This window comes from Leptodactylus fuscus, chromosome 4, assembly GCF_031893055.1.
Source record: "Leptodactylus fuscus isolate aLepFus1 chromosome 4, aLepFus1.hap2, whole genome shotgun sequence".
Lineage (NCBI taxonomy): Eukaryota > Metazoa > Chordata > Amphibia > Anura > Leptodactylidae > Leptodactylus > Leptodactylus fuscus.
In genome coordinates, this window is record NC_134268.1 from 63,135,743 (window position 1) to 63,163,533 (window position 27,791).

At 40.1% G+C, this 27,791-nt stretch overlaps 1 protein-coding gene across 1 annotated transcript in view; it reads left to right on the forward strand.

The window, feature by feature from the left end:
- CCDC178 (coiled-coil domain containing 178) overlaps positions 1 to 27,791 on the forward strand; it is a 217,979-nt gene that overhangs the window by 56,906 nt on the left and 133,282 nt on the right. The window contains exon 16 of the mRNA XM_075270518.1: positions 192 to 351. Within this exon, the coding sequence (XP_075126619.1) occupies positions 192 to 351 (160 nt within the window). The remainder of the gene's footprint in view (positions 1 to 191; positions 352 to 27,791) is intronic.

Sequence of the window (27,791 nt, forward strand, 5' to 3'; positions counted from 1 at the left end):
CAAAAAAATGTAGTAAAATCTGCAACAAAAAAAGCAAGCAGCATTTCTGCAATGTGGGACCTGAACCTTAAACTATAAAGCTACAGAACAGTAGTAACCGTTACTGGATAATAAGAGAGACATGACACTGCAGAATGGAAACTTTATATACCTGGAAATATTTATAATATTGCATTTCCTTTTTACAAAAGGCAGAATTATAATCTACTAGAGCAGAAGTTGAATGATTTAAAGGAGACATCTGGGAATCTCATACAAGAAATAGAGACGTACACACAACGCATGAAGACAGAAGATGAAGACAATGATGTGCAGCTGCAGATAAGACAGAAGATGCAGAAACACAGTTCAGTAAGTAGTAAAATATTATAATTTAATATTGATGCTATTATTTATTTTATAACATTACTACTTTCTAGGGCGATATACAGTCCTATGAAAAAGTTTGGGCACCCCTATTAATCTTAATCATTTTTAGTTCTAAATATTTTGGTGTTTGCAACAGCCATTTCAGTTTGATATATCTAATAACTGATGGACACAGTAATATTTCAGGATTGAAATGAGGTTTATTGTACTAACAGAAAATGCGCAATATGCATTAAACCAAAATTTGACCGGTGCAAAAGTATGGGCACCCTTATCATTTTATTGATTTGAATACTCCTAACTACTTTTTACTGACTTACTGAAGCACAAAATTGGTTTTGTAACCTCAGTGAGCTTTGAACTTCATAGCCAGGTGTATCCAATCATGAGAAAAGGTATTTAAGGTGGCCAATTGCAAGTTGTTCTACTATTTGAATCTCCTCTGAAGAGTGGCATCATGGGCTACTCAAAACAACTCTCAAATGATCTGAAAACAAAGATTGTTCAACATAGTTGTTCAGCGGAAGGATACAAAAAGCTGTCTCAGAGATTTAACCTGTCAGTTTCCACTGTGAGGAACATAGTAAGGAAATGGAAGACCACAGGGACAGTTCTTGTTAAGCCCAGAAGTGGCAGGCCAAGAAAAATATCAGAAAGGCAGAGAAGAAGAATGGTGAGAACAGTCAAGGACAATGCACAGACCACCTCCAAAGAGCTGCAGCATCATCTTGCTGCAGATGGTGTCACTGTGCATCGGTCAACTATACAGCGCACTTTGCACAAATAGAAGCTGTATGGGAGAGTGATGAGAAAGAAGCCGTTTCTGCACGTACGCCACAAATAGAGTTGCCTGAGGTATGAAAAAGCACATTTGGACAAGGCAGCTTCATTTTGGAAACAAAAATTGAGTTGTTTGGTTATAAAAAAAGGCGTTATGCATGGCGTCCAAAAAGAAACAGCATTCCAAGAAAAACACATGCTACCCACTGTAAAATTTGGTGGAGGTTCCATCATGCTTTGGGGCTGTGTGGCCAATGCCGGCATCGGGAATCTTGTTAAAGTTGAGAGTCGCATGGATTCCACTCAGTATCAGCAGATTCTTGAGAATAATGTTCAAGAATCAGTGACGAAGTTGAAGTTACGCCGGGGATGGATATTTCAGCAAGACAATGATCCAAAACACCGCTCCAAATCCTCAGGCATTCATGCAGAGGAACAATTACAATGTTCTGGAATGGCCATCCCAGTCCCCAGACCTGAATATCATTGAACATCTGTGGGATGATTTGAAGCGGGCTGTCCATGCTCGGCGACCATCTAACTTAACTGAACTTGAATTGTTTGTCCAAAATACCTTTATCCAGGATCCAGGAACTGATTAAAAGCTACAGGAAGCGACTAGAGGCTGTTATCTTTGCAAAAGGAGGATCTACTAAATATTAATGTCACTTTTCTGTTGAGGTGCCCATACTTTTGCACCGGTCAAATTTTGGTTTAATGCATATTGCGCATTTTCTGTTAGTACAATAAACCTCATTTCAATCCTGAAATATTACTGTGTCCATCAGTTATTAGATATATCAAACTGAAATGGCTGTTGCAAATACCAAAATATTTAGAACTAAAAATGATTAAGATTAATAGGGGTGCCCAAACTTTTTCATAGGACTGTATGTATAACATATGGAAGGAAATAATACAAGTCATAATAATAGGTATGGTAAAGAAACAAGTACAATAAATATAAGCTTACTGGGTAACAGCTTGGTACAGAATTAGAGAAGGATTGACAGTCCATAATATAATTTTCACAATTTAGCTTGCTAGATGATTACTTACTCCACCACACTACATGAAAAATAGCCCCGCATTAGTTCTTCTCCAACAAAGTTTAAAGGGATTTTCCAGGATTGTGCTATAGACAGCCCATGCATAGCCTTGTATCGCAGTTCTGTCCCATATACTAAATAATGGATTTGAGATGCAAACAACTGCAGTAACAGGCACAGGTGCTACATAATATACAAAGTTGTGCTAGCTTGTTAGCAATGAATAAGACACAATACTATCATCAAGGCTATCAATATGAAAGTCCTTTCAATCCCTTTCCGAAATGTGCCGTACATGTATAGTGATCACTTGGTGAATGTAAATAAAACATTAATAAAAAGCAATGACATATTTGCTGATTTTCATTTATCTCATCCGCAAAAAAGCTATAAAAATGAATCAAAAAGTCATATGTATCCAAAATATTGGTACAAATGAAGATATCAACTCGTCCTGCAAATAATAAGCCCTCACATGTCTGTTTTTCTTAGAAAAATCAAAAAGTTATGGTCCGTAGAAAACAATTGTTTTTATTGTGTAAAAGAAGTAAAAGATAATTTTAAAAAATTATATAAATGTAGTATTGTTATAATGATGTACTGAACCACTGTATAAAGCTGATATGTTACTAAAACAGTACAGGGAACTGTATAAAAACAAAACTCCAAATGCGATGATAATGTTGGTCACTGTCACTGATTTATCTAATAAATGTCTAAAAGTAGTAAAATGAAGAAAACAAGATGCCAACATTGCTTATTTTTGGTTACGTTGCCTTAAAATTTGCAATGCAATACAAGAATCGTAAATTTATAGGTATCCTAAAATGTTACCAGTGAGAATGTCAAGTCATCCTGTAGAATGAGCCACAACACGCAGAGGTGTAACTTGAAATTCTTGGGCCCCAGTGCAATATATGTGATGGGGCCCCTACTTACCTTGTGCCAATTAGAAAAGTTGTATATTTATGTGGCAGAGGGACCTCCGGGGCCCCCACTTGGTACAGGGACCTCTGAGAGTGGCACACAAAAAGTTATCCTGCAAATAATAAGCCTTCACATGTCTCTTTTGACATAAAAATGCAGTTGACTTGACACTAAAATTGCATTGGGAACACTGTAAAAACAAAACCATAAAAACAGTACCAACATTATTTATTATTATCCTTCCAAAAAAGCTCATTTTTACCTTCAATTTGCTTTCATTCCTGTGGAACACGTGAAGGTTAACAAGGTTTCTAAATGCAATTTTCAATCATTTAAATTGTGTAGTTTCCTAAATGTGACTATTATAAAGACCCCCTGAAAAGCACTTAAGAAATAGAATAGAATATTGAAATTCACCATAAAATTCACACTTTGCTAGTAAACTATTGCCTTTAAAAAAAGTTAAAAAATCATGCCTAGTGCCAACATTAAGTAGACATATGGTAAATATTAAGTATTGACTATTTAGCGTGGGATGACTTTTTTTGAAATTTTTGTGATATCACTATTTTAGGTTTTGGAAATTACTATTTTTTTCTACATTTCTGTAAGTTTAGGATTTCTTTTTATATATACACATAAAACTTATTAACTAAAATGTAACACACAAAGTACTTGCGTCAAGAATCACTTGGATAAGTAAAGTTAAAACCATGTAAAGTGACACATGTAAAATTTGGAAAATTGGGTTGTGTTATACAGGTCAGAACTCACTGGTGGCAAGGGGTTAATGTTGGCAATGTGCATTGAATCAAGGAGTCCTGTCCTGACCAAACTAAGACTTGTCTATCAGACTGGCAGGTGCTGAAGCGTGATCTTATGATATGGGATTGTACATGGTGGTCATCTTCTGTGGTCTGCTGCTATTAGGCGAGGCTATGGACCGCTCTGCCCCAAGTGGTGACGGTGGATTCATTGAGCAAGTTCAAAGAGGGCCTGGATGCCTTTCTCGAACAGAAAAATATTATGGGTTATGGATTCTAGATTATGGATTCTAGATTTTGTTAAGGACAAGTTGATCCAGGGTTTTAGATTGATTGCATTTTTTTTTCCCTGACATGGTTTTTTTTTGGCTTCCTCTGGATCAACACTGTAGGGTTATAGGTTGGACTTGATCGATCTATGACATAACTATATGAAGCTGATCCGTTGTTTCTTTGTCTCACAGTAAAAAAAACCCTATACTAAGACAGCTTTATCATCACAAAAATGTGACAAAGTGACTTATTGGAAAAGCATTTGTGGCTTGATATGCAATTAGCTTTATCGTGATTGGTTGTGAAATGGCTGAACCTGTTCATTCGGAGTGGGGGTCCACATACTTTGGGCCACGTGGTGATAGCAGCTTCCTCACCAGTGTATACACAGCACCATTTCCAAAGGATAATGTACATATATATTTGGGAACTACCATTTAGGCTACATGAACATGCTTGTGTGCATAAAGGCTAAATGATGGTTCCCAAATGTATATGACTGATCCATGGTGAAATGGCAAATATGGCACATGGGTGTCATTTGTGCGCTGCTCGTGCCTCTATGGACCCGATCTCTTCCTCTAGTGAGCCCAGGGTGTAGAGGAGCTTTGCCCTGGGCTAACTGCTGCATACATGGGTACGTGATAATACATGGGCATATACAGTATATACGGCCATAGAGATGAATAGGTTACTGTGCTAACCATGAAAAACATGGCTATCCCACTGACAAAGCAGACATGTCGTGTGCATAGAGCCTAAAGCTCTGTCCTACTGCAAAATAAAGAGAGCAGCTGTAAAGCGAAATGGACAGCAGCGGAGGTCTGTTCCTTTTCCTATTGAGACTGGAACAAGGGGTCTTCCCCATATCAGTACTTTGACGCCTGCTTTGCGGAATTGGTTGCTGAACTTGATTTACTAGCATATGGCCAGGCACATGTTAACCTACTGCAATTTATTCATAATTATGCCTTCTATTTATTTTCTGACCATGCAATTTAAATGAGGTGGAACTGTTATTTGAATGCTATTTCTATCCCCTCCATGCTATTATTTCCTTTCTCTCCATGCTATTATGTTGCCTTCATTTTCCTAATAATATGAATGCTACCAGTTAGCTTTTTAATTTTACCAGTGAACAGTAATGCATTTTTACATTAAAGCAAAATATGTATGTATGAGTATGTATTAAATACTAGGGAAACATTTGGGATAGGGTGAGCTTTTCTCTCCATCAGTTGCTCTCACTGTCCGCAGGGATATATTTAGTAATGGAACAGTCACAGACTACCATAAGTATTACGCTTATATCTGTAAAGGAATAACTAATAGCAATGACAAGTGGAAAAGCAATAAACCAGGAGGATCACATACACAAAGGCCAACAAAGTGTATTGTACGCAAAGAAAGATGGAAGCCCACAATAAGTATAAGATTATATTTCAGTATTAGTTCTGCAGTGTTTTGCAGAAACAGGAAATAGACCTGGGTACAGGTACTAGACATGGGTGACGGCATCACCAATAGTATTTTTTAATCTACTTCTATGACTACCTTTTGGAGCTATAAAAAAAAAGCAGGAGGAGCTGAGCAGATAGATGTATCATTTTGTGGGAAAACATTCAGTATAAGGGCGGGTTCACATCTGCGCCTGGTCTCTGCTTTAGCCAATCCATCTTCTGTCTCTCTGCGGCAAAACCATTTTTTTTTTTTTTTAACCGGACACAAAGTCCTGCGTGTCCGGTTTTGTGTCCTGCCTCTCTGCGGCGAAACAGGTTTTTTTTAGCCAAAGACACACACGGGCCTTGCAAACCCATTCAAGTGAATGGGTTTGAAAACTGACCTGTCCAGTTTCTTGGGGCAGACGACGGAAACCCGCTGGAATGGCTAAAGCGGAGAACGGGCACAAGTGTGAACCCGCCCTGTCCTGTTATTTAGTTCTCTGCTTACAAGGAGTAATTGGGCCAAAAACCTAAAGTCAATTTTCCAACAATCTGTTGATTAAAATCTACATTTTTTACCAACTTATAAGGTGAAATTCAGGCACTTGGTTTATAAATAAGGAGTATTTATCATAAACGTTACCCCTGAAATGGCCATATTACAACAAGGTAGAGTTCCACAGATGAGTGAGACTTCTTAAAGGGATCTTCCATGATTATGATATTGATGACCTACAATATTCTAGGATAGGTCATTGATATCAGCGTAGTGGGTGTCCAACACCCCGGCACCCCCACTGATCATCTGTTTGAAGAGGTTGCAGCCTCCTCACTACTCACCAAGCATATCACCATACATTGTATAGTAGCTGTGATTAGTTTTACAGTCCTATTCACGCCATGTGACCAATGAACGTAATGTGATGTCACTGGTCTGTCATTGCTTGATCAATGGGTGTAGGATGTTGGATCCCCACCAATCCATTACTAATGGTCTATCCTAAGGAGAGGTAATCAGTATTTAAGTCTCAGCAAATCCCTTTAACATCTAAGGAAAAGTAGGTTTATGATCTTCACATAATGATCTCCTCTGATCTTCTTTTTGGATCATTCGGAGTCATTCCACCATCCTCTGCCTTTATATTTTTGTATCGCCTTTCAGGAGACATTAGAATTGTTGGACAAATGACGCGGCATGTACAATATCATCGCAATAATCCCTCTGCTTGCACACATTGAACTAATGTGAAGACAGAAATAAAAGAAATGTCTTGAAAACATACCAGGCACATCAGTATCTTCTCTCCCGTGGGCTGTGTACTCTCAGTACACCCCGTTCAAGTTTTCATTTTGCTCTAATCTCCTCAAAAGCGAAACGCAAAAAAAGAATGAGGTGGCCTATTTGTATTCATTAAAGTGCTATCATCTCCTAGTGAGCTTCCAGCCTTACAGCTGTAGGTACACAGGCAACTACCGAGGTACTGAGCTAGCACCGACAAAATGTCTGCACCTTACACTTGGATTACGATGATCTCTTTATTAGGCTACAGTGGTTTGTTTGGGACTTATGGCTTGATTTCGGAGGGGTACTTTTCGCACACTATACTATATAAACATTATTTTGCTTATGGTTGGTTCTGTCTGCATTGCTATTAAAATATCTTTTGTGCAAGATATGCTTCATTTTCATTTTATTTCCTTGGACAAAGATGCCTTTCCCGGTATGCTTGAGAAGAAATAAAGACAAGGAAAGCAATTACTACCATTTTGGATCATTGAGCCATCATGCTGTGCTCTGTCAGCACTGCCTGGGTTTTCCTGTAGGCATGTACGCTACGTTATGATAATCCTGTTGTAACCAGTGGTGATTATTATTGGCATGGCTGTAAAGTGTACAGGGATCTAATAAAGTAAAACCTAGACATGACCTAATTGGGTCAGGCGTCTCTTGGACGTTATAAAACATCATTTGAGTTTACTTCCTTTTTTTCCTATTGCAAGTTCCTTATACATTTGTCATTTGCTTTAGTTACATTGGGGATCCTTTGATGATGATGCATATAAGCATTATACCAATATAAATATAGCATATAGTGACTTTTTTTTACTCCGTAGTGCATTCAGATGTGTAAATCCTCCACCACTGAACAACTAAGAACATTTTGACGATAAACATACTTATATATGTTATTCTTACTAGCCTGACAGGGAACTTAGAATTACGATAATCGAATGGAGGGAATGATGGGGCTGAGCATTAGGTTACTGTCAAGAAGCATGACATGGCTGAAAAGGGCTCAACGTGCTAAAAATGATAACATCTCTAAACATGGGATAACGTACTGTATGCAGCTAGTGTTAACTGGGTGTCCTTAAGATGGTGCATCTTGGCTGAATCCACCATGTGCTAATTCCAAGGATGCATCTGTATACTCTTATTTAAAGGTATAGCAAGAACACAGGTGCAGCTTGGCAATTAGCATTAATGGCATGCGGCCACTTATTGCCAGGGTCCAGGCCCTTACCCTTATTGCCAGGCTACACTTGTACTGTTGCTATTGCATCAAATGGGAGAGTACAGTTGCATCATGGCAGTTAGAAATTGACCGATGTCAAGGGAGGTTATACTATCTAAGGGCACCCACAAAGGTTGTGATACCATTTCTACATACACATAGGAGCCTTATAATTGTGGACGGTTCATTGTTCAAAAAGTAACTTGAAGCACAAAAATGTAATTTGGTTTCCATTGATATCATGTTTTTGCTGTCCGTTCAGCAGATCCATTTAATGGATCTTTTTTTTTTCAATAATAAAAATGGATATACATATGCATACGTTTTTACATTAGATAACCAATTTGTTTGGTTGAACAGGGCCATAAATAAATGGGTGAACCTCATGAGATTCAGAATATTCATGATCTTTGCCAATTCCTGGTTCGAGCTGAACTCAGATCCCAGAATATAATAAGTGGAAGCCCAGAGGAGGTGAGTGAAGATAACAAATAGCTATACTCACCTTGGCTCACATCTTCTGGGCATCCTACGGTCACCTGGAATCTTCTGATCTCTTCTGACCCCTGGATGACGTCACGCAGCTCCCAAATCACAGGCCTCAGTAGTCATATGGGGTGCGCTGATGTCACAACACTTTTATCCAGCAAGACCTCTGAAACCCAATCACAGGCCACAGTAGTGACCTGGGGATGCGTTATGATATCCATGGGCCAGAAGAGGCCAGAAAAAGATGCCAGCAGGCCCCAAGACTTCCAGTAGAGGTGCTTATTATTTTCACTGAACTCCCTTGGGCCACCACTTATTATACTCTGGGATCTTTGGAGGCCCCAGAGGTATAATAGTATTTTGGCTCTAAAATGAAAATAGATGCTAACGGATTAATCTGTTTTTTGGAGGTCAGAAAAGAGTGGTAGGAAAAGCGGTCAGGGAAGGACAGTTAGCAAACTGGTGCCAATAGCAAAGTCTATATGTTGTGGGGAAGGTAGCTCGGTAGCAGGTGCCGGCTCAAATAGTCAAAGACAGGGACACGAAATATACAACAAATAGGTTTACATATAAAAAAAAAAAATAGGAAACTAAACAGAACTTTCACTCCAGGCACAAAATGAGCAAAATAAAATACAGCATTAACTTCAGGCAAAAACAAAATAAAGTCCTGCTCGTCTGAGCGACTAAACAGAAATGATAACGTAACTTACTACCAGCCACACGAACAAAACAAGCACAATATTGTCTCACCGGACTCAGGGTTACCAGACGGACCCAGCATCCTCCTCTCACTCTCAGGATCTGCACTGAAATGCAGGAGCTGCAGCCTTTTCTGGCCCAGAAATGAGCCAAGGACTCACACCTGGAGCTGAGGCCTACTCCAGACCTGCACTGGACCACACATACAGTAAGTTAAAAACCTGCGGGAGATATACCAGCACTGTGCCTGTCACCTTCTCACAATGTCTACTGGCACATGTTTTTATAGCTGTTTTGTCAGACGGAAGACATTAACATGAGGTCAGTGCATTTTTAATAGGTTGAAATACAGTACCGTGCAAACAGCTTAGGCAGATGTGAAGCAAGAAAAGCTTTCAAAATGAGAAGTGTTAATAGTTTATTTTTGGCGATTAACAAAATTAGGTGACTGAACATTAGAGAAATCTAAATTCACCAATATTTGGTGTCACCGTCCTTTGCCTTCAAAACAGCATCAATTCTTCTCCGTACACTTCCAAACAGTTTTTGAGAGAACTCGTCAGGGATCTTGTCCCAGACTGCTTGTAGAACTAAACACAGATCTTATATGAACAAAACAACAGAGAAATCTGAATCAAATGTAATATTTGGTGTGGCCACCCTTTGGAAGAGGAGTTTTGGAAGATCTGATCTCAACATCGTCCAGTCTGTCTAGGATTACATGAAGAGACAGAAGGATTTGAACAATTTGGATTTCGAACAACCTCCCTGCTGAATTCAAAAACTGCAAGTGTAAGTAGAAGAATTGGTGCTTTGAAGGCAAAGTGCGGTCACACAAAACAGTGATGTGATTTAGATGATTGATTTGTTCATTCAATTCATTTTAATTTTGACACAAATAAACTATTGAAAGTCTGTTTTGAAAGTATTCTTGATTTGCAGTATTTTTTCATATCTGCCTAAAACTTTTACACAATACTGAATCAAAATCCAAATATCAAACATCTCTTTATAAAGGAGTCAGATGCCTGCAGTATCAAATCAACAAATTATACAATCACTTTTACAGCTCACTGGTTGGCAACTGGCATCCCAGGGGCTCTATGTGGTCTTCCCATTGTCTTGCTGCTCCTTGGCTCCCATCTTCTACAATGTGTGAATTAGTGCCTTGTCACACATCATATTACCATATGTAATGCACTGTTCTGTGTGACCTAAATTATTACCGTATTTTTCGGACTATAAGACGCACTAAGGTTTTAGAGGAGAAAAATAGGAAAAAAAAATTTGAAGCAAAAAAATTGTAAAATATTTAATAACAGAACATATTATTTCACCAATGTAAACAGAACTCAACAGCAGCATTAACAACCATTAGGGACTTTAAGCTTTAAGTATGGAAACTCTTCTAATCATCAGGGAACCATGTGATCCGCTGCTCCTTTACACAGCTCCAGTGCCAGCCAGCATCGGGCCAGCAGTCAGCAGTTCAGCATGTCCCGATGCTGGTGCTGAACAGCTCTGCTGGCCCGATAACGGAATAGTACCAATTTTTCCTCTGCTACAGCAGTCACCATACGAGAAAAATATTTTCATAAGTTTGTAGATCAGGGGTTTTTGGACACAGGGATTCCTAATGTGTTTGTGTTTCACAGTAATGTTTTTGTTTTATATGTATTCTAGGGATATGGGGGTGATTTGAATTTTTTTTTTATATATTTTTTTTCATAGCTATAAAAAAAAAATTTTAATATTTTATTTTCACCCACCTAGGGGGTTTGAACCTGCAATCATTTGATTGCAAGTCCCATAGACTGCAATACAACTGTATTGCAGTCTATGGGAGAGGCTCACTATATTATCGTACTATGAAGGCCCTTCCTGCAGAGCGTTTGCCATAGCTAACAGGTCTCCGCTGTACATGAGACCCGATAGCTATGGCAATCTCTCTGTGAGAGATAATGTCCCACAGAGAGCTAAAAAAGTGCCCATGATACCTGTACTAAGATGTCGGGTCTAAAAGATGGCCGGCGCTCCTGCAGAGCGGTTACCATAGCTAGCGTGTCTCCGCTGTACAGGAGACCCGATGGCTACTGCAATCTCTCTGTAAGAGCGGCCAGAAACTTTTACCTGTAATGCTGCAGGCCAGCTCCCGCAGAGCCGACCTGTTCCTGAGTTTCAGAGCCGCGTGGCACAGGAACAGGTCGGCTCTGCGGGAGCTGGTCTGCAACATTACAGGTAAAAGTTTCTGGCCGCTCTTACAGAGGGATTGCAATAGCCATCGGGTCTCCTGTACAGCGGAGACACGCTAGCTATGGTAACCGCTCTGCAGGAGCGCCGGCCATCTTTTAGACCCGACATCTTAGTACAGGTATCATGGGCACTTTTTTAGCTCTCTGTGGGACATTATCTCTCACAGAGAGATTGCCATAGCTATCGGGTCTCATGTACAGCGGAGACCTGTTAGCTATGGCAAACGCTCTGCAGGATTCAGTACCACTCGCAGACAATTACCGTAACATACCTGCTTTCCTTCTAACTGACGGGACTAAACTGGCGCTGTGCTTGCCCCGCCCACTACATTCTAGCTCCGCTCATTCCTAGCACTACATTCGGACTATAAGACGCACCTACATTTTCCTCCCATATTTGGAGGAAAAAAAGTGCGTCTTATAGTCCGAAAAATACGGTATATAGTATGTACGCAGAACATCAGAGCGTGTAACATTGCAGTGGTGAAGATGCACAGCGTGTACTATAGCTATGTCTTCATTGTAATATACATAATCTGGACACTCCAGGAGGTAAAAGTTTTAATAATGAAGCTGAGCCCTTTTCTGTGGGTTTCATGATCAATATTAACCCCTTGAGGACACAGCAATTTCAAATTTTCATTTTCTCCTTCCCATCTCTCAAAAATCAGAACTTTTTTTTAATTTTTCTATCTATATAGCTATATGAGGGCTTGTTTTTAATGGTCAGATTGTACTTTTTAATGGCACCTTTAAAGAAAATATAGCACCAGAAAATAGCTTTTTAAAATGATTTTTTGTATGTAAACCTTTTCCTGCCGCAGACATTTTTAAATTTTGGTTTTTCGTTTTTGACTCTCCCCCCTTCCAAACCCTACTACCACTTTAGTTTTCTGCTCTCAGAGCCATATGAGGTCTTAATGTTTGAAAGACAAAGTTTTCTTCTTGATGCTACAATTAATTATTCTGTACAATGTACTGGGAAGCTGCAAAATATTCCGAATGGGAGGGATTTGAAGAAAAAGTGCATTTTTGCGACTTTCTTATGGGTAAATACACAGATGTAGAGAAACTTATCCAAAATGACATCACCTGTACTCTATGTTTCAGTACGATTCCGAGGATACCAAATTTATATGGTTTTATTTACATTTTAACCCTTTAACAAAAATCCAAAACTGTGCCAAATTTTTTTTTCTAAAAGTTGCCATATTCTGACACCTGTAACTTTTTTTATACTTCCGTGTACGGGGATGTATAGGGCATTTTTTTTTTTTTTTGCGGGACCAGGTGTACTTTTTAGTTATAATATTTTAGAAAATTGCTATTGCTTTAATGACTTTTTATTAAATTTTTTTTTTCATTGACCCAGCATTGAATTGGTTACTGACAATAGATGATGTTACAGTTTATCTACTTCCCCTCCCTTTACAGAGCATGTCTGGAAATCTCTCCCATAGATCTCATTGACTATACTGCAAAGTATATCACTAAATGCTGGTAACTGAGTAGCAATAAAAATTGTTAGATTAAAAGGAGTTTCTGGAATTGAATGAGACTTTATATGCTTAAAATAATGTAAGTGATTGTGAAAGGATATATTTATTGGGGAAGTCGTGTAATTGAAGGACGATTCTAGTAGTAGCTGCTTTTAGCCTAGATAGATGAGAAGAAGAGAAGATGAGATATGGTTGTGCATGGAGGCATACAGATTCCATATGATATCCTGTGGCATATTGGCTTACAGATGTTGCAGCTAGGCCTAAAGATCCAGCACCATCATAGGTTTCTAAAACTGGCCTTCCAACTAGTCCCACAAATCCTCCATTGGTGATAAATCTTGCAACTAACTATGCCAGAGAAGTGTTGCAATCTGGCTGAGATATTTCTAGGGAACTCTTGCTGTGTGTGGGTGTGCATTATCTTGCTGAAAAATGACAGTGAGACTCCCTGCCTTGAGAGGCAACACACGTGTCGGCAAGATGTCCTGCACATTGAATTGTTAGTGTTCCTTGTATCACTACTAGGGGTGATTGACTGTTGTATGCGATGGCTCCTCAGATCATCACACCAGCCGTTGGGGCAGTGTGTCACTCCACAAAAGCAGGATTGAAGCATGAGTCCTCTGTAATTGACTTGGATGATGCTAAAGATGACAGTTCCAGTCTGTAGTGGTCAGGTTTCTCGTTCATGACACCACTTCACATGAAGACAACAGTGGCTGACTGTCCAAGGCAGGACGTATAATGGACACCCAGACACCAAATTTCCTTCTGCTAAACACCTCAGAATGGTTTACTCAGAAACAGTGGTGTGGTATGCACTTATGTCTGGATTGTGGACAAGCAAAATATAGTAGCTACTCATTCTTGTCAAAGGATCAAACAGTCCTTTTTGCTGGTGGTCAGTCTGGTCCATCCAGAGTCTGTTCACCATGTGTGGGTCCCCTCACATAATCACTTCTCTACATTAAATTATGTGCCCATTCTGAAAGTCTGTCAGCTGGCCAAAATGTCTTTGAGCGTGTCATAGATGAGGCATGTCCAGCAGTCAACGATATAGCAAGAGATACAGTATATAAAAGTAGCTCCTGGAAACCTTATACATGGCAGCAGGGGAAGCACCTTTACACCCTCTCGTGGCGAGAATGAACCACACCTGTAATCATTTACATATCTACCTGACAAATAATTGTGTGCCAAGTTTCCACAATCCAACATCCATCTGGCTGCGTATTTTTTTTCAATGAGTGTATTTCAATATGTTGTTTTCATAAACAAATAAAAAAAATGGCACACTCATTCCTTTTAGGGTACATTCACACAGAGGAAATTGTTGCAGGTTTAAACCCTTTAAACCCTTTAAATTAGCTCTTTGGGACATTTACATTGATGAAATACAGAACTGGGGCAGGTGCGGGGAAAGGTGAAGGAGAAAAAAAAAAATAAACGTACTCACCTGTCATTGGCGCTGCTGTATCCTGCTACAGTAAGGTCCATCAGTGCCCGGTGGCTTATTTCAGCAAATGGATCCTGGACATCTCTCACATATGTCTGGTGATGTCCCGAGTCCTTTCTTGTGACAATTGAGGTCAATGATTGGCCCCAGTGATCACATACAGCGAGGACTCCTGCCTAAACAAGCTCGCCCTCTGGACTGTACAGTGGCGCTGAACAATGGAGTGCTGGTAACAGGTGAGTATGGTTTTTATAATGTTTTTTTCCAACCTCCTGCCCCAGTTCTGTATTTCCTGGACAACCCCTTTAAGATAGATAATTTTTGAATGGTTAGGGTCCAATTTCTGGCCCCCTTCTGATCAGCATAGTAAAGGAACTGTGGTGGTCGTAAGGGTATATTCATACGGCAGAAACCAGAATTTGGTTTCCACTGTGTGAACCTAGCCTTACGAACACCACATCCTGTAGCGGCTAGCCTAGTGGAAAGTTCACACGCAGAATTTGCGTGTGAACTTTCCGCACGGCCGCAACAGGATACTTATGCAGCGCACCGGCATCCCATTTCGGCATTCCGCTCCTGATTAGACCTGAATAAATGGGCCTAATCAGGTGGGAGTCTCGTGCCATGGATGCCACGGCTGTCAGTTGCAGAATCTGCAGGAAGAAGGGGCATCCCGCTTCTTTTTCCCACTGGCGGAAAAAAAACACTAGCAGAAAAAAAATAGCGAGCAGCTCCTATTGGTCAATCGGAGCTTTTCTTGAAAAAAAAAAAAACTCTGTGTGAACTAGCCCTAAGAATGTCACTTTGCTTCTTGATAGTTTTTATAGCCACAGTGGCATTGTCTCTACAGTCTATGTGATATTATGTTTATTAACCACAAGGTCTGTTTGCAGGTCAGTCACAGGAATATACCAGATTGTGGGGATAACGTCTATCCTTAGGATAGACGTCTCCCAAGATTGATTACATCTTGGGAGACAGATTTGCATATTCTTCTCTAGGAATATACCAGTAATAGTAGTTGCTATACAATGTACCTAAATGATCTTGGTAAGTAGTGAAGAGTGTGAATAATACAGTCTCTGTTGGGTGTGTTAGGAGTCCAACCCCAATGATCTGATATGGATGACCTATCCTAGTCCTGGAAAACCCCTTTAAAAGACAGCTACATCTGTATATTAACTCTTCCTGTGACAATTCATACCCCAGTAAGTTAACCTGCAGTCCTATGTAATTCCAGATGAAATTATTATAATGTGTGGCGCCTACTTATACATAATGCACAATGTACCTACTGTATACAGCGCTTACATCATACTGTCCTAGGTACACTTATTACATCCCTTCACCAGGAAGTTTGTGATACATTTAGAGAAATCAATATGTGGGTTACATCATGTTGCATCCTAAATCTATTTCATTTTAATAAAAAGCTTGGCTGTACTGTGATGTAAGCAGCGCTGAATGTCCTAAAACCCAGTATTACCGGTGCCACTGAGCCATGTGAGTTGTCTCTATGGGTTGTAAATTGGATCCCCTCAGTGACCAGTTAATGTTTTCTGTATTTACGGCAGGATTCTTCTTTTTTTTCTTCTCTTGCAGCCACCGGGGCACGATGGCAGCATAAAAATTTCAAAATAATTTTTAGCAATCAAAGCGTGCCAATTTTTTATAGTTAAAGGGGCTCATTTAAATTGGAAAACCTGCTAGTCTGAAATTTTCATCTGAAGGATTACCACCAGCCAGAGCTACTTGTCTGATGAGGGTTTCACATGGTTTATCTAATGTGAAATCTCCATGTGGTATATAGTTTCATTAAACGGTGATCAAGAATACATTAGTTCAAAACAAGAAAAGGCAATGGAGCTTAATCCGCCAGGCATCTTGGCGCAACAACTTTAAAAGAGTTATTGAAGTGAAACAATTTGAGAATTAAAAGTCTTCCACTTATACAAGACTCCTGTCAAAAGCTTAAAAGTCACATTTCCTTCTTCCTATTTGTGATAGGAAAACACAAACACGCAAAGCGTTTCTGCGGTGATGATGTCTAAGACGGTACAAGTGGAAAGCAAGATATATTGCTGTTATTGTCTCTAGAAAAATAGCCATTTTTTGTAGTGATTGTTGATTTATATTATTATTGAGGCTTAAACATCTAACAGCACTTGTAATGTTAGGTGCAGGCTCTGTGGATTTAAAGGAGATTTCAGAGAAATGTTATTTATTGAAATACATGAAAGTGCAATGAAATAAATCAACTTATCCATATCCGTTTATTCTACAAATACACTATACACAGTGTATAATATAATACACCCCCTCTATATCATACATAGATATAGTGCTAGAGCCATTTGATACTACCGCCCTAGGTTATAGGATTCTAGAAAACACAACACCTTACATGTATTCTTTGTAGGACACCAGGCTAATAGATAATGGTGCAGTGCAAAAATGTTAATGCTATGAGTAAAGGTGGCCATACATCTTAGATAGCTGTTGTCAACTTCTTGTACAGCTGACAGCTATTCCTACTAAGCCCGCTATACACATACGGCTTAGCTGAGCACCGATGTGTTCTCAGTACAGTGATGGAATTATACTGCTACGAGACACCTCTAGTTGTCGCTTATCTTCCCTAAGAACAATAGGATCTGGCATGTTGCAATTCAACATGGCTGACCCTTTATTTCCTAAACTTGGCTCGGGGAGATGGAAGAGGCCCTCATACAAATTGCACAATAGTCAGTTTTGTATTATGTATGATCATAATAAATGACTAGATTCTGTTAAAAAGACAACTACATAAATAAATGAATAAATTCCAAGGAAACACTTAGTGTGAGCCAACAAATATTGTTACAAAAATCTTTTTACTGTGCACTGCACATTGTAGTAAAGGGTTGCAGAGAAAGCTTGATTTTCCAAATATATCAAAGATCATGCGACATTTAAGAAATTTGTTGTAATCTACACCAAATACAGACGCCAGGAAAACTGACTTCAAGGCTGAGGCCCGACGTTGCGGAAATGCAATTTTTTTTGTTGCAGATTTTGCTGTGATTTTTTGAACCAAAGCCAGGAGTGGATTGAGCAGAAGGTAGAAGTATAAGAACTTCCTATATATTTTCCATTACTTCTGTAGCCTTTCCTAGGTTTGGCTCAAAAAATGCAGCAAAATCTGCAACAAAAGAAGCTGCATATCCGCAACATGGGGCCCCAGCCGAAAGATACAGAATACATTGTGCAATACTGTTGAGACAGATCCATTTTGTACATAGCATTCCAATCTGCACCTCATTCCAGGACTGCTCCCCTTAGTTATCTTGTGGGTGTACCACGGTAGCTTGCACTTCTTCATAATGCAAATTATTTCAAGTGCCTTAGTCTTGAGACATTGGCATTTTAAATACAAGACCATTATGCATTATTGGTGGTGAGCTGATGAAGAAGCGCTCTGTGCCCAATATCCTGTGTCTGATTTAATGAGCCAATGTCTCATCATCCATGACTACTGGAGTGTGTAAGCAACACCGGCACCTCTTCTTACATATTTATTCTTTGTCAGGGGATCTAAAGCTTCAAACCCATGGAAGTAGTGATCTTCCATCAGTCCATTGTTCACATTGTCAGCATTTTAATCTATAATAACAGTAAAAACCATCACTAACGCAAATGTATACTCAGTGCAAAGTACTGATAATAATATCATATTTGTCCTCATTCTGGAATATTTTTTTGGCTACTCATGGACCTCTAAACACAATCTTGTATTGAAATAAACCATTATTATAAGTAATAGTAATTGAATCGTATACAGTACTTTTATCCAACCAGATAAAGTGGTTAATGTGTTATAGGTTGGTTATGTTCAGATGTTGCTACTGTCCGTACTGTACATTAAAGGAACCACATGTGACAGGACTACAGAAAGTAGTAGTAGAACATTAGATATACACTGATCAGCGAGAACATTAGAACCACCTACCTATTATTGTGCAGGTACCCTTGGCAGCCAAAAGTTTTGACCCATTGACATACAAACTGCACAAAGACCTGTGAGGATGTCCCGTCGAATCTGGTAGTAGACGTTAGTAGTTTCAGACTTGGCTTTCCATCTCGTCCCTCAGTTGCTCTATCTGATTGAGATCTGGCCAGTTTTTAGGCCAGGTCAACACCTTGAAGTCTTTGGGTGCATTCATATGGAGGAAAATGGTGCTGCATTTGGTGTGGAATCTGCCTCAGATTCAGTGCTGAAAAAAAGCCTCCAATTGACTTCAGTGGGCTCCTTTTTCTGGAAACCATTGAAGTCAGTGGGAGGCTTTTTATTCAGCCCTGAATGTGAGGCGGATTCCACACCAAATTCCGCACCATTTTCCTCTGTGTGAATGCACCCTTTGTAATGTTCCTGACCACATTTCTAGGAGTTTTTTGCAGCGTGCCAAGGTGTATCAAACCACTTTAAGGCTAAGGCCCAACGTAGCGTAAACACCACAGGGTTTCCCATCCACACATTGCAGAAAAATATCCGCAGAAAAGTATCTGTTGTGCTTTTATAAATCGCAGTATATGAGTTATACTTGTGGAGACGCTGGTGTTTTCTGTATAGGTGTAATTCCGGCTGGAACTCACTACATGGGGTCTTAGCCTAAAAGAAGATTTCTGTATTTCTGTTGTGATATTTTTATTGCTTTTTTCTCCTAATTTTAATTTTTATTTGAGGTTTGTCCCATGTTTGTCCATCAGCGTTCCTTTTTATTATATCTTAATACTCCATGCAGTGCTGTTTCAGCGTGTGTGGCTATGTGCATCATTTTAATGGGAAGGGGCATCCTCCTGAGTATTCAATAGCTTTGTGCTGCCTGAGGCTGAAGTTCATGTCTCTGGATACTTTGGGTCAGAGATTGTGCAGGAGACAGCGTGAAACTGGTACTTTGTTTCTGTGTTATATTTTACACAGTGCTGGTTAATGTATGAGAGCATTTATACATTAAATTGAAATTTTAGTGTATTACACAGTCATACATGCTGCCCTCAGTATCAGTGATCCATTATAATCATACACAGGCATCATAGGACATTAGGGTTAAAACAGATTGCTTTCATGCTACCCCTCCCCCCCATTGCAGAACAACTAAAAAAAAATAAAAACAATTATGTATATCTCAATATGTTTTTTTTTAGTCAAAATCAAATCCCAAACCAAAAGTAGAAATCTTATTGCATTTTCTACGATTATTATCCATTCTTGATTTTGGCATGTGATGTAAAAAATGCACAAAATCGACACTGTGTAATCACCAGTGGTATAACAATTGTGGTTGCAGGGAGTAAGACCAGGCCCGGCAAGGTACAGGGCCCGCGGCCAGCTGACAACGGTCAGGGAAAGCCTGGTTCCCTGACCACTATACATATTGTAAATAAAAAGGGGCCCCTTTTCAATAGCTACTAGCCCAGGGGAGTTGACTTAAAATGATAAATACAGTCCTATGAAAAAGTTTGGGCACCCCTATTAATCTTAATCATTTTTAGTTCTAAATATTTTGGTGTTTATAACAGCCATTTCAGTTTGATATATCTAATAACTGATGGACACAGTAATATTTCAGGATTGAAATGAGGTTTATTGTACTAACAGAAAATGTGCAATATGCATTAAACCAAAATTTGACCGATGCAAAAGTATGGGCACCTCAACAGAAAAGTGACATTAATATTTAGTAGATCCTCCTTTTGCAAAGATAACAGCCTCTAGTCGCTTCCTGTAGCTTTTAATCAGTTCCTGGATCCTGGATAAAGGTATTTTGGACAAACAATTCAAGTTCAGTTAAGTTAGATGGTCGCCGAGCATGGACAGCCCGCTTCAAATCATCCCACAGATGTTCAATGATATTCAGGTCTGGGGACTGGGATGGCCATTCCAGAACATTGTAATTGTTCCTCTGCATGAATGCCTGAGGATTTGGAGCGGTGTTTTGGATCATTGTCTTGCTGAAATATCCATCCCCGGCGTAACTTCAACTTCGTCACTGATTCTTGAACATTATTCTCAAGAATCTGCTGATACTGAGTGGAATCCTTGCGACTCTCAACTTTAACAAGATTCCCGATGCCGGCATTGGCCACACAGCCCCAAAGCATGATGGAACCTCCACCAAATTTTACAGTGGGTAGCATGTGTTTTTCTTGGAATGCTGTTTCTTTTTGGACGCCATGCATAACGCCTTTTTTTATAACCAAACAACTCAATTTTTGTTTCCAAAATGAAGCTGCCTTGTCCAAATGTGCTTTTTCATACCTCAGGCAACTCTATTTGTGGCGTACGTGCAGAAACGGCTTCTTTCTCATCACTCTCCCATACAGCTTCTATTTGTGCAAAGTGCGCTGTATAGTTGACCGATGCACAGTGACACCATCTGCAGCAAGATGATGCTGCAGCTCTTTGGAGGTGGTCTGTGGATTGTCCTTGACTGTTCTCACCATTCTTCTTCTCTGCCTTTCTGATATTTTTCTTGGCCTGCCACAAGAACTGTCCCTGTGGTCTTCCATTTCCTTACTATGTTCCTCACAGTGGAAACTGACAGGTTAAATCTCTGAGACAACTTTTTGTATCCTTCCCCTGAACAACTATGTTGAACAATCTTTGTTTTCAGATCATTTGAGAGTTGTTTTGAGTAGCCCATGATGCCACTCTTCAGAGGAGATTCAAATAGGAGATCAACTTGCAATTGGCCACCTTAAATACCTTTTCTTATGATTGGATACATCTGGCTATGAAGTTCAAAGCTCACTGAGGTTACAAAACCAATTTTGTGCTTCAGTAAGTCAGTAAAAAGTAGTTAGGGGAATTCAAATCAATAAAATGATAAGGGTGCCCATACTTTTGCACCGGTCAAATTTTGGTTTAATGCATATTGCACATTTTCTGTTAGTACAATAAACCTCATTTCAATCCTGAAATATTACTGTGTCCATCAGTTATTAGATATATCAAACTGAAATGGCTGTTGCAAACACCAAAATATTTAGAACAAAAAATGATTAAGATTAATAGGGGTGCCCAAACTTTTTCATAGGACTGTAGTTATACCCAACTCTCCTAGGCTCAATGTCCTCTCCCATGCTTTCCCGTCATGTGACTGAGGCCTGTGATTAGGCCACAGTGGTCACGTGGGGGTGCAGCGGCGTAATGACGTCAGTGCACCCCCAATCACAGGCCTCAGCAGTAAAGTCGGGAAGATGGCCGAAGATGCTGAAGACAGCCAGGACAAAAGTTTGCACCTGGGCCCATAAGACACTTTTTACGCCACTGGTAACCACTACAAAAAAGGTGCAAAATGTTTGAAGGTCTAATACCACTCAGACAGCTAAACACTGAAGGTTGCTAAAAGCGTGCAGTGAATATGCTTTAGCAATTGTGTCACCAAGGGAACATTTCACATACGTGTGTGTGTGTGTGTGTGTATGAATGAACATACACATTTACTTGCTTCTTGTAGGTCTGGTTCTCAGCACAAACATAGCAAATATAATAATCTTAGCAATCATGTATTTAAAGGGGATGTCCAGCTAAGCAACATGTTTAAAAAAAGGCTTAGAACAGCATCAAATAATAAGTCATCTTCATGTGACTGCTGGAGCCCAATGTTCAGATACAATAGGAATCGGAGCAGAGTGGGATTGGTAATGTATTACTTCTGTTTTATTTTATGCCATTCTAAGCTTTTTATTATGTGGCTGGACAACCTCTTTAATCGGATTTGTCAGAGGTAAATTCATAAGGATAAGTTTTTTGCCGGTGGATTTTGAGGTGGAATTTTCCTCAAAATCTGCCTGAAAAAATGCCTCCTAACTCTCCCATTCATTTCAAAGTGAGTCAGTATCAGATTGTCATGATCTATCCTCAGGCAGATTCCACCTTAAAAACCCCATTAAAATGAATGGGAGGCAGAAAAAAACACTGGAGTGTCTTTGCAGCGGTTTTTGTTTCATTTCAATGGTGTTTGCAAAGCAGAAATTCCACACCAAATTCCTCCGTGTTAATGGACCCTAAAAAATCAGCTAGAGGAAAAAAAAATCTGCCTGACTTCCATTGAAGTGAATTGGTAGAGTTGGGAGGTGAATTTTGAGACGGATTCTTCAACTTACACTTGAACTTTTTTTTTAATATTATTATTGGCCAATTTGAAATGACTTATTTTTTATTTTAAAAAAATTGTATTTTGTAAGAGATTAATCATATAATATTATGACGCATCACTAGCCTTTGAAATTACAATATGATCAGTGAGGGATTGTCATTGATCCAGAGAACAAAGGTACTGAGGTCCTCAGTACAGGAACTTGCAACACAACCCTAGTTAAGTGAATGACCTGAATTAGCCTTGTTCACATCTGTGTTTGGATTCCATTCAGGGGAGTCTGCATGAGGACCCCCCCCCCACCCCCCCGAACGGAATACCAAACGCAATTGCAAGTGCTGGTGCAGTAAAAGCACATAGACCCCATAGACTATAATGGGGTCCATGTGCTTGCCAAGTGCTGCCCGCACGAATCAGGCGGACAGGAAAGTGCGGGCAGTGCGCGGTGAACACAAGGACCCCATTATAGTCTATGGGGTCCGTGTGCTTTTACAACACAGCGCTTTCAATTGTGTTTAGTATTTCGTTTGGGGGGGGGGGGGGTCCTCATGCGGACTCTCCTGGATGGAATACCATTGCAGATGGATGCACAGGGCATTATAGTTCCTTGCAGAAAGGGTGACTTTGCTTTTTGAAGTGCATGGAAGTCCTTAATTCTAAGGATCTAGGGTTTCCTGACAATTGTACCATTGTCATTCAGTAAAGGGTGGCATATTCTCAGGTAAACTATCACATGTTTTAAAAGTAAAATGCTTTTAACTTTTTAGTTACATTTTTTCATTTATCATCTGGATATAATTCTATGTCAAGATGCCTTAAAGTTGTTGTTTGACTCAATAATTAGTCTATATTCTGGAAATGGTGTAAATAAGGTGAACTCACAGCTTACAGCTCCTCCATTCCAGCTGCGGCTGCCTGTATTCCGTGATACAAGTCTTTTATGACATCTCCTGGCCTCAGCCGTGACATAAGCACAAGTAGAACGTCCTCTGGAGATGTCATTGAGTGCAGTTACAGTGGCGTCTGCCATTGGAATGGAGAAACCTTTAAAGGGTGAATTAACTTTTTTCCCACATTATTTCTTGCATATAGGCTAAATACATAAAATACACATATACAGTAAAGTGTAAGAAGAAGTTAAAATAATACTATGAACATATTGTAAGGGAATTGCTAAGACAGCAATTCCCAGAACTGTTAAACCCTGGGAGGGGCACAAGAGACAGTGAGCCCTAAGCTGAAGCCCCCCGCTTTCCCTTCCTATTGCCAGGCCCTATCCTAGGTAATAGGCGACAACCACGAGGACAATCCCTCCCTGAATACGTGAAACACAAAACGCAGACAAGACAAACAACAACAAAGGGAGGTCAGCTAGCCAGGGTTCGGTAACAGGAGAGCGATGCAGTGCCACTAAAAACTTTAAGCAGATTCTCAAACTGCACACGCCTCCTGCACCGCAGCATGCGAGCAGAGGGTGGTGCAGTGACCCGAACAGGCAGAGATGTTACAGTACCCCCCCTTTTATGAGGGGCCACCGTACCCTCACCAGACAAACCAGTTCTAGAGGGATTCTGAGTTTTCCCTGCCTTGTATTTTGGTTCTGCTTGAATCACAGACGCTTGAGAACCAGGCAAACATTTTTTATTCATCCGGCGTTTCTGATACCACCAGGTTTTAATACCAGAGGAGCGCTCCCAACTTTTAGTAGCTGAGACCTTCTCCTCACTGACACAATCAACAGAATGTAAAGCAATAGAGTGGGATGAGCACTGATCTCCCCACTTTACCAACTCCTTTTTACCCCAATCCAAAATAGGGTTATGGAGCTTCAGCCAGGGGAACCCCAAAATAACATCAGCAGAGAGATTCTCCATAACAAAAAGGCTTATGACCTCTGAATGTGTAGAACCCACTTGCAAAGAGATCAAGGGGGTTTTAAACCTGACTTTACCCCTGGCCAGTGGAGTAGAATCTGCTCCAGTAACAGACATAGGTGTATCAAGTGGCAAAAGCTCAATGCCCAAAGATTCAACAACTGAATATTTAATAAAATTTGCTGCAGACCCAGAGTCAACTAGGGCCTTGCCAGAAACAGATCTGTCCCCAGAGGACAAAGACACAGATAACATCATCTTATTGTTATTTCCACCAAATACCTGGTTGCCTGAGTGGTTCTTCTGATTACCACTCAGGCACTGAAGTTTTTGCGCAGGTGACCAGGGTCTGATAGAGCAGTCTCGGATGACATGACCAGAGGAACCACAGTACAGGCACAGGTTATTCCTGAGACGATGCTCTAAACGTGTCTTGGCGTCCATAGCTCCCAGTTGCATGGGTTCCTCACCAGAAGTGACGGGAGGAAAGGTGAGTTTTTCAGTGGAGAGAGAGGAAGAGACAGAAAACTTGGAGGCAACAGACCCTACTCTCTCTTTTAAATTTTCTCTGATCTTGCGGTCAATACGGACCGCCAAAGTCATGGCTTTCTCAAGCGTCGGGGGATCTGGGTGACCAACCCAGAGCTCCTTAACACGGTCACACAAACCTTTTTTAAAGTGAGCCTTTAGAGCTGACTCACACCAACCTGCAGTTACACTGTACTTACGGAACTCTGCGCAATACTCCTCTGCAGAGCGTTTTCCCTGCCGCATGGTGAGGAGTTGAGATTCCGCAAGCGCAATGTGGTCTGGCTCAGCATAGATAGAGCCCAGAGACTTAAAAAATTTTTCCACATCAGACCACTCATCAGCCTCAGCAGGGAGTTTAAGGGCCCAAGCTTGTGGATCCCCCTGTAGCAGAGATATAACCACTCCCACCATTTGGGCCTGAGTCACATGTGGATTAATCCGAAAATACAAGCGACAAGACTCCCTGAACGTCTCAAATTTTTCACGGTCCCCTGAGAAACGATCAGGGAGTAACATCTTGACCTTGTAAGGTGCCAAAACAGCTGGGGATGATGCAGCAGCGTCAGTTAGGGTCTGAACCTGTTTAGCAAGTTCAGCTACCAGGCCTGTCAATCCCTCCAACTTGGCTGCAAAGCACTGAATGGGATCCATGCTGTCTGTAGGGAAGCAATGGATGTAGGTTTTTGGGTTTGTTATTCTGTAAGGGAATTGCTAAGACAGCAATTCCCAGAACTGTTAAACCCTGGGAGGGGCACAAGAGACAGTGAGCCCTAAGCTGAAGCCCCCCGCTTTCCCTTCCTATTGCCAGGCCCTATCCTAGGTAATAGGCGACAACCACGAGGACAAACCCTCCCTGAATACGTGAAACACAAAACGCAGACAAGACGAACAACAACAAAGGGAGGTCAGCTAGCCAGGGTTCGGTAACAGGAGAGCAATGCAGTGCCACTAAAAACTTTAAGCAGATTCTCAAACTGCACACGCCTCCTGCGCCGCAGCATGCGAGCAGAGGGTGGTGCAGTGACCCGAACAGGCAGAGATGTTACACATATTTTGTAAAATATACACAAAATATACTGAAATGCATGCAGGTAACATGGGGAAAACATGGATTTAGATGTCGGATGAAAGCAAATTCAACTCCAAAGCTACAGTTAACTCCAGGTTTTCTATGACTACAATATAGAATGGGACGTCCTATTAAATAGTTGTAGCAACATGGATAGACATTCATTTCTCGAATATGTCCTAGTGTGTGATTTTCTATACTGCGATGCATGTTTATGTGTTTCCAATATTTTCCCTTTGATTTGCATTGGAGGTCTGTATTTTAAATGCAATATACCATGCAGATTTATCTGGGAAACAAAGTATGTCTGAGGCCCCATGTTGTGGAAACGCAGATTTTTTTTGTTGCAGATTTTGCTGCAGTTTTATTATGAATGGGTAATATCTAGAAAGTTCTTCTACTTCTACCTTCTGCTAAATCCACTCCTGGCTTTGGCTTAAAAAAATGGCAAAATCTGCAACAAAAAAGCTGCGTTTCCTTGGCCTGTGGTAGTAACCAGCAAATGGCAAAAGTCACTGTATTGGGTGCAATGGCATGTATTAGATAATGTTTATGTCTATTACAACCTAAGATCTAGTGCATATCTGTATTCGGGCCAATCCGTTCCCCTCTCCACATGAAAAATGCGGAGAGAAAAGTCCTTTTTTGCATTTTTTGTGCAGAAACCACATGGACCTCATCATAGTCTATGGGGTCCGTAGGGAGCCACTTTTTAATGTGGATTAGGTCTTTGTTCAGGGGGTTCCCACACGGACTCCCCGAATGGAAATGCATGCGCAGATTTGAACTGGGCCTATACTTGTATTTACATGGCTGATCTATACGGTGCTGGTCTTTCTATCCTAAGTAAGGATATTTACATTTGGAAAACTAATTAACAAAACTAGATTTTTCCACATAACATTTATTTAAAGCCAAACTCCCAGTTTCTTCCATGTCTGACCTCAGGCACATCTAGCGGCAATGTGATCTCAGACTATTACGGCACTAAAGATATTTGCATTTTTACATTTTGTTGTTTTATTGCCTTTAATCCAAATTCATAAAGTTCATTCCGTTTACTGGATATGGAAAAGTATAGCAACAGAAAACATAGGCAAAGCTTAAATTCAATCAGAGTTTAGATAAAACGCAGAATATATTAATGTATGGGTGCAGTTATAAACTCTATTAATATAGTTGAAAGCCGTCAAGCACCAGTAGCTCCCAGAAACATAAAAAAGTTTGTATTAAAAATCACTGAACAGCACAAAAATGTGAACAATACACATAAATTAAATTCTACACCCAACTTTGCAAAGCACCTTTCTTTGTAAAAGATGGCCTTTGCCTGTATTTATAATATAGTCTATTAAATTCCAGATTTCCAGCAGTGATATGAAATTTATAGTTTTATCTCTTTAATGCACACAAGTACAGAAATTAGCACACATTGTAATGAAAAATGTTATTACATTTTTATCTTTTATAATTCTTAGAAGCTTATGTTACGAAACATTGTAATAGGAAGAGCAGTATTTACTGTTGTCTGCATTGAACGGTTCACAGCTGAACACTTCTCCTGTGTATTCAGTGACAAATGGCAATCACTTTTTCATTTATCTTATGACAAATAGGAGATGCAGCCACAAACTGCTGGCCGTAGCAAACTTACA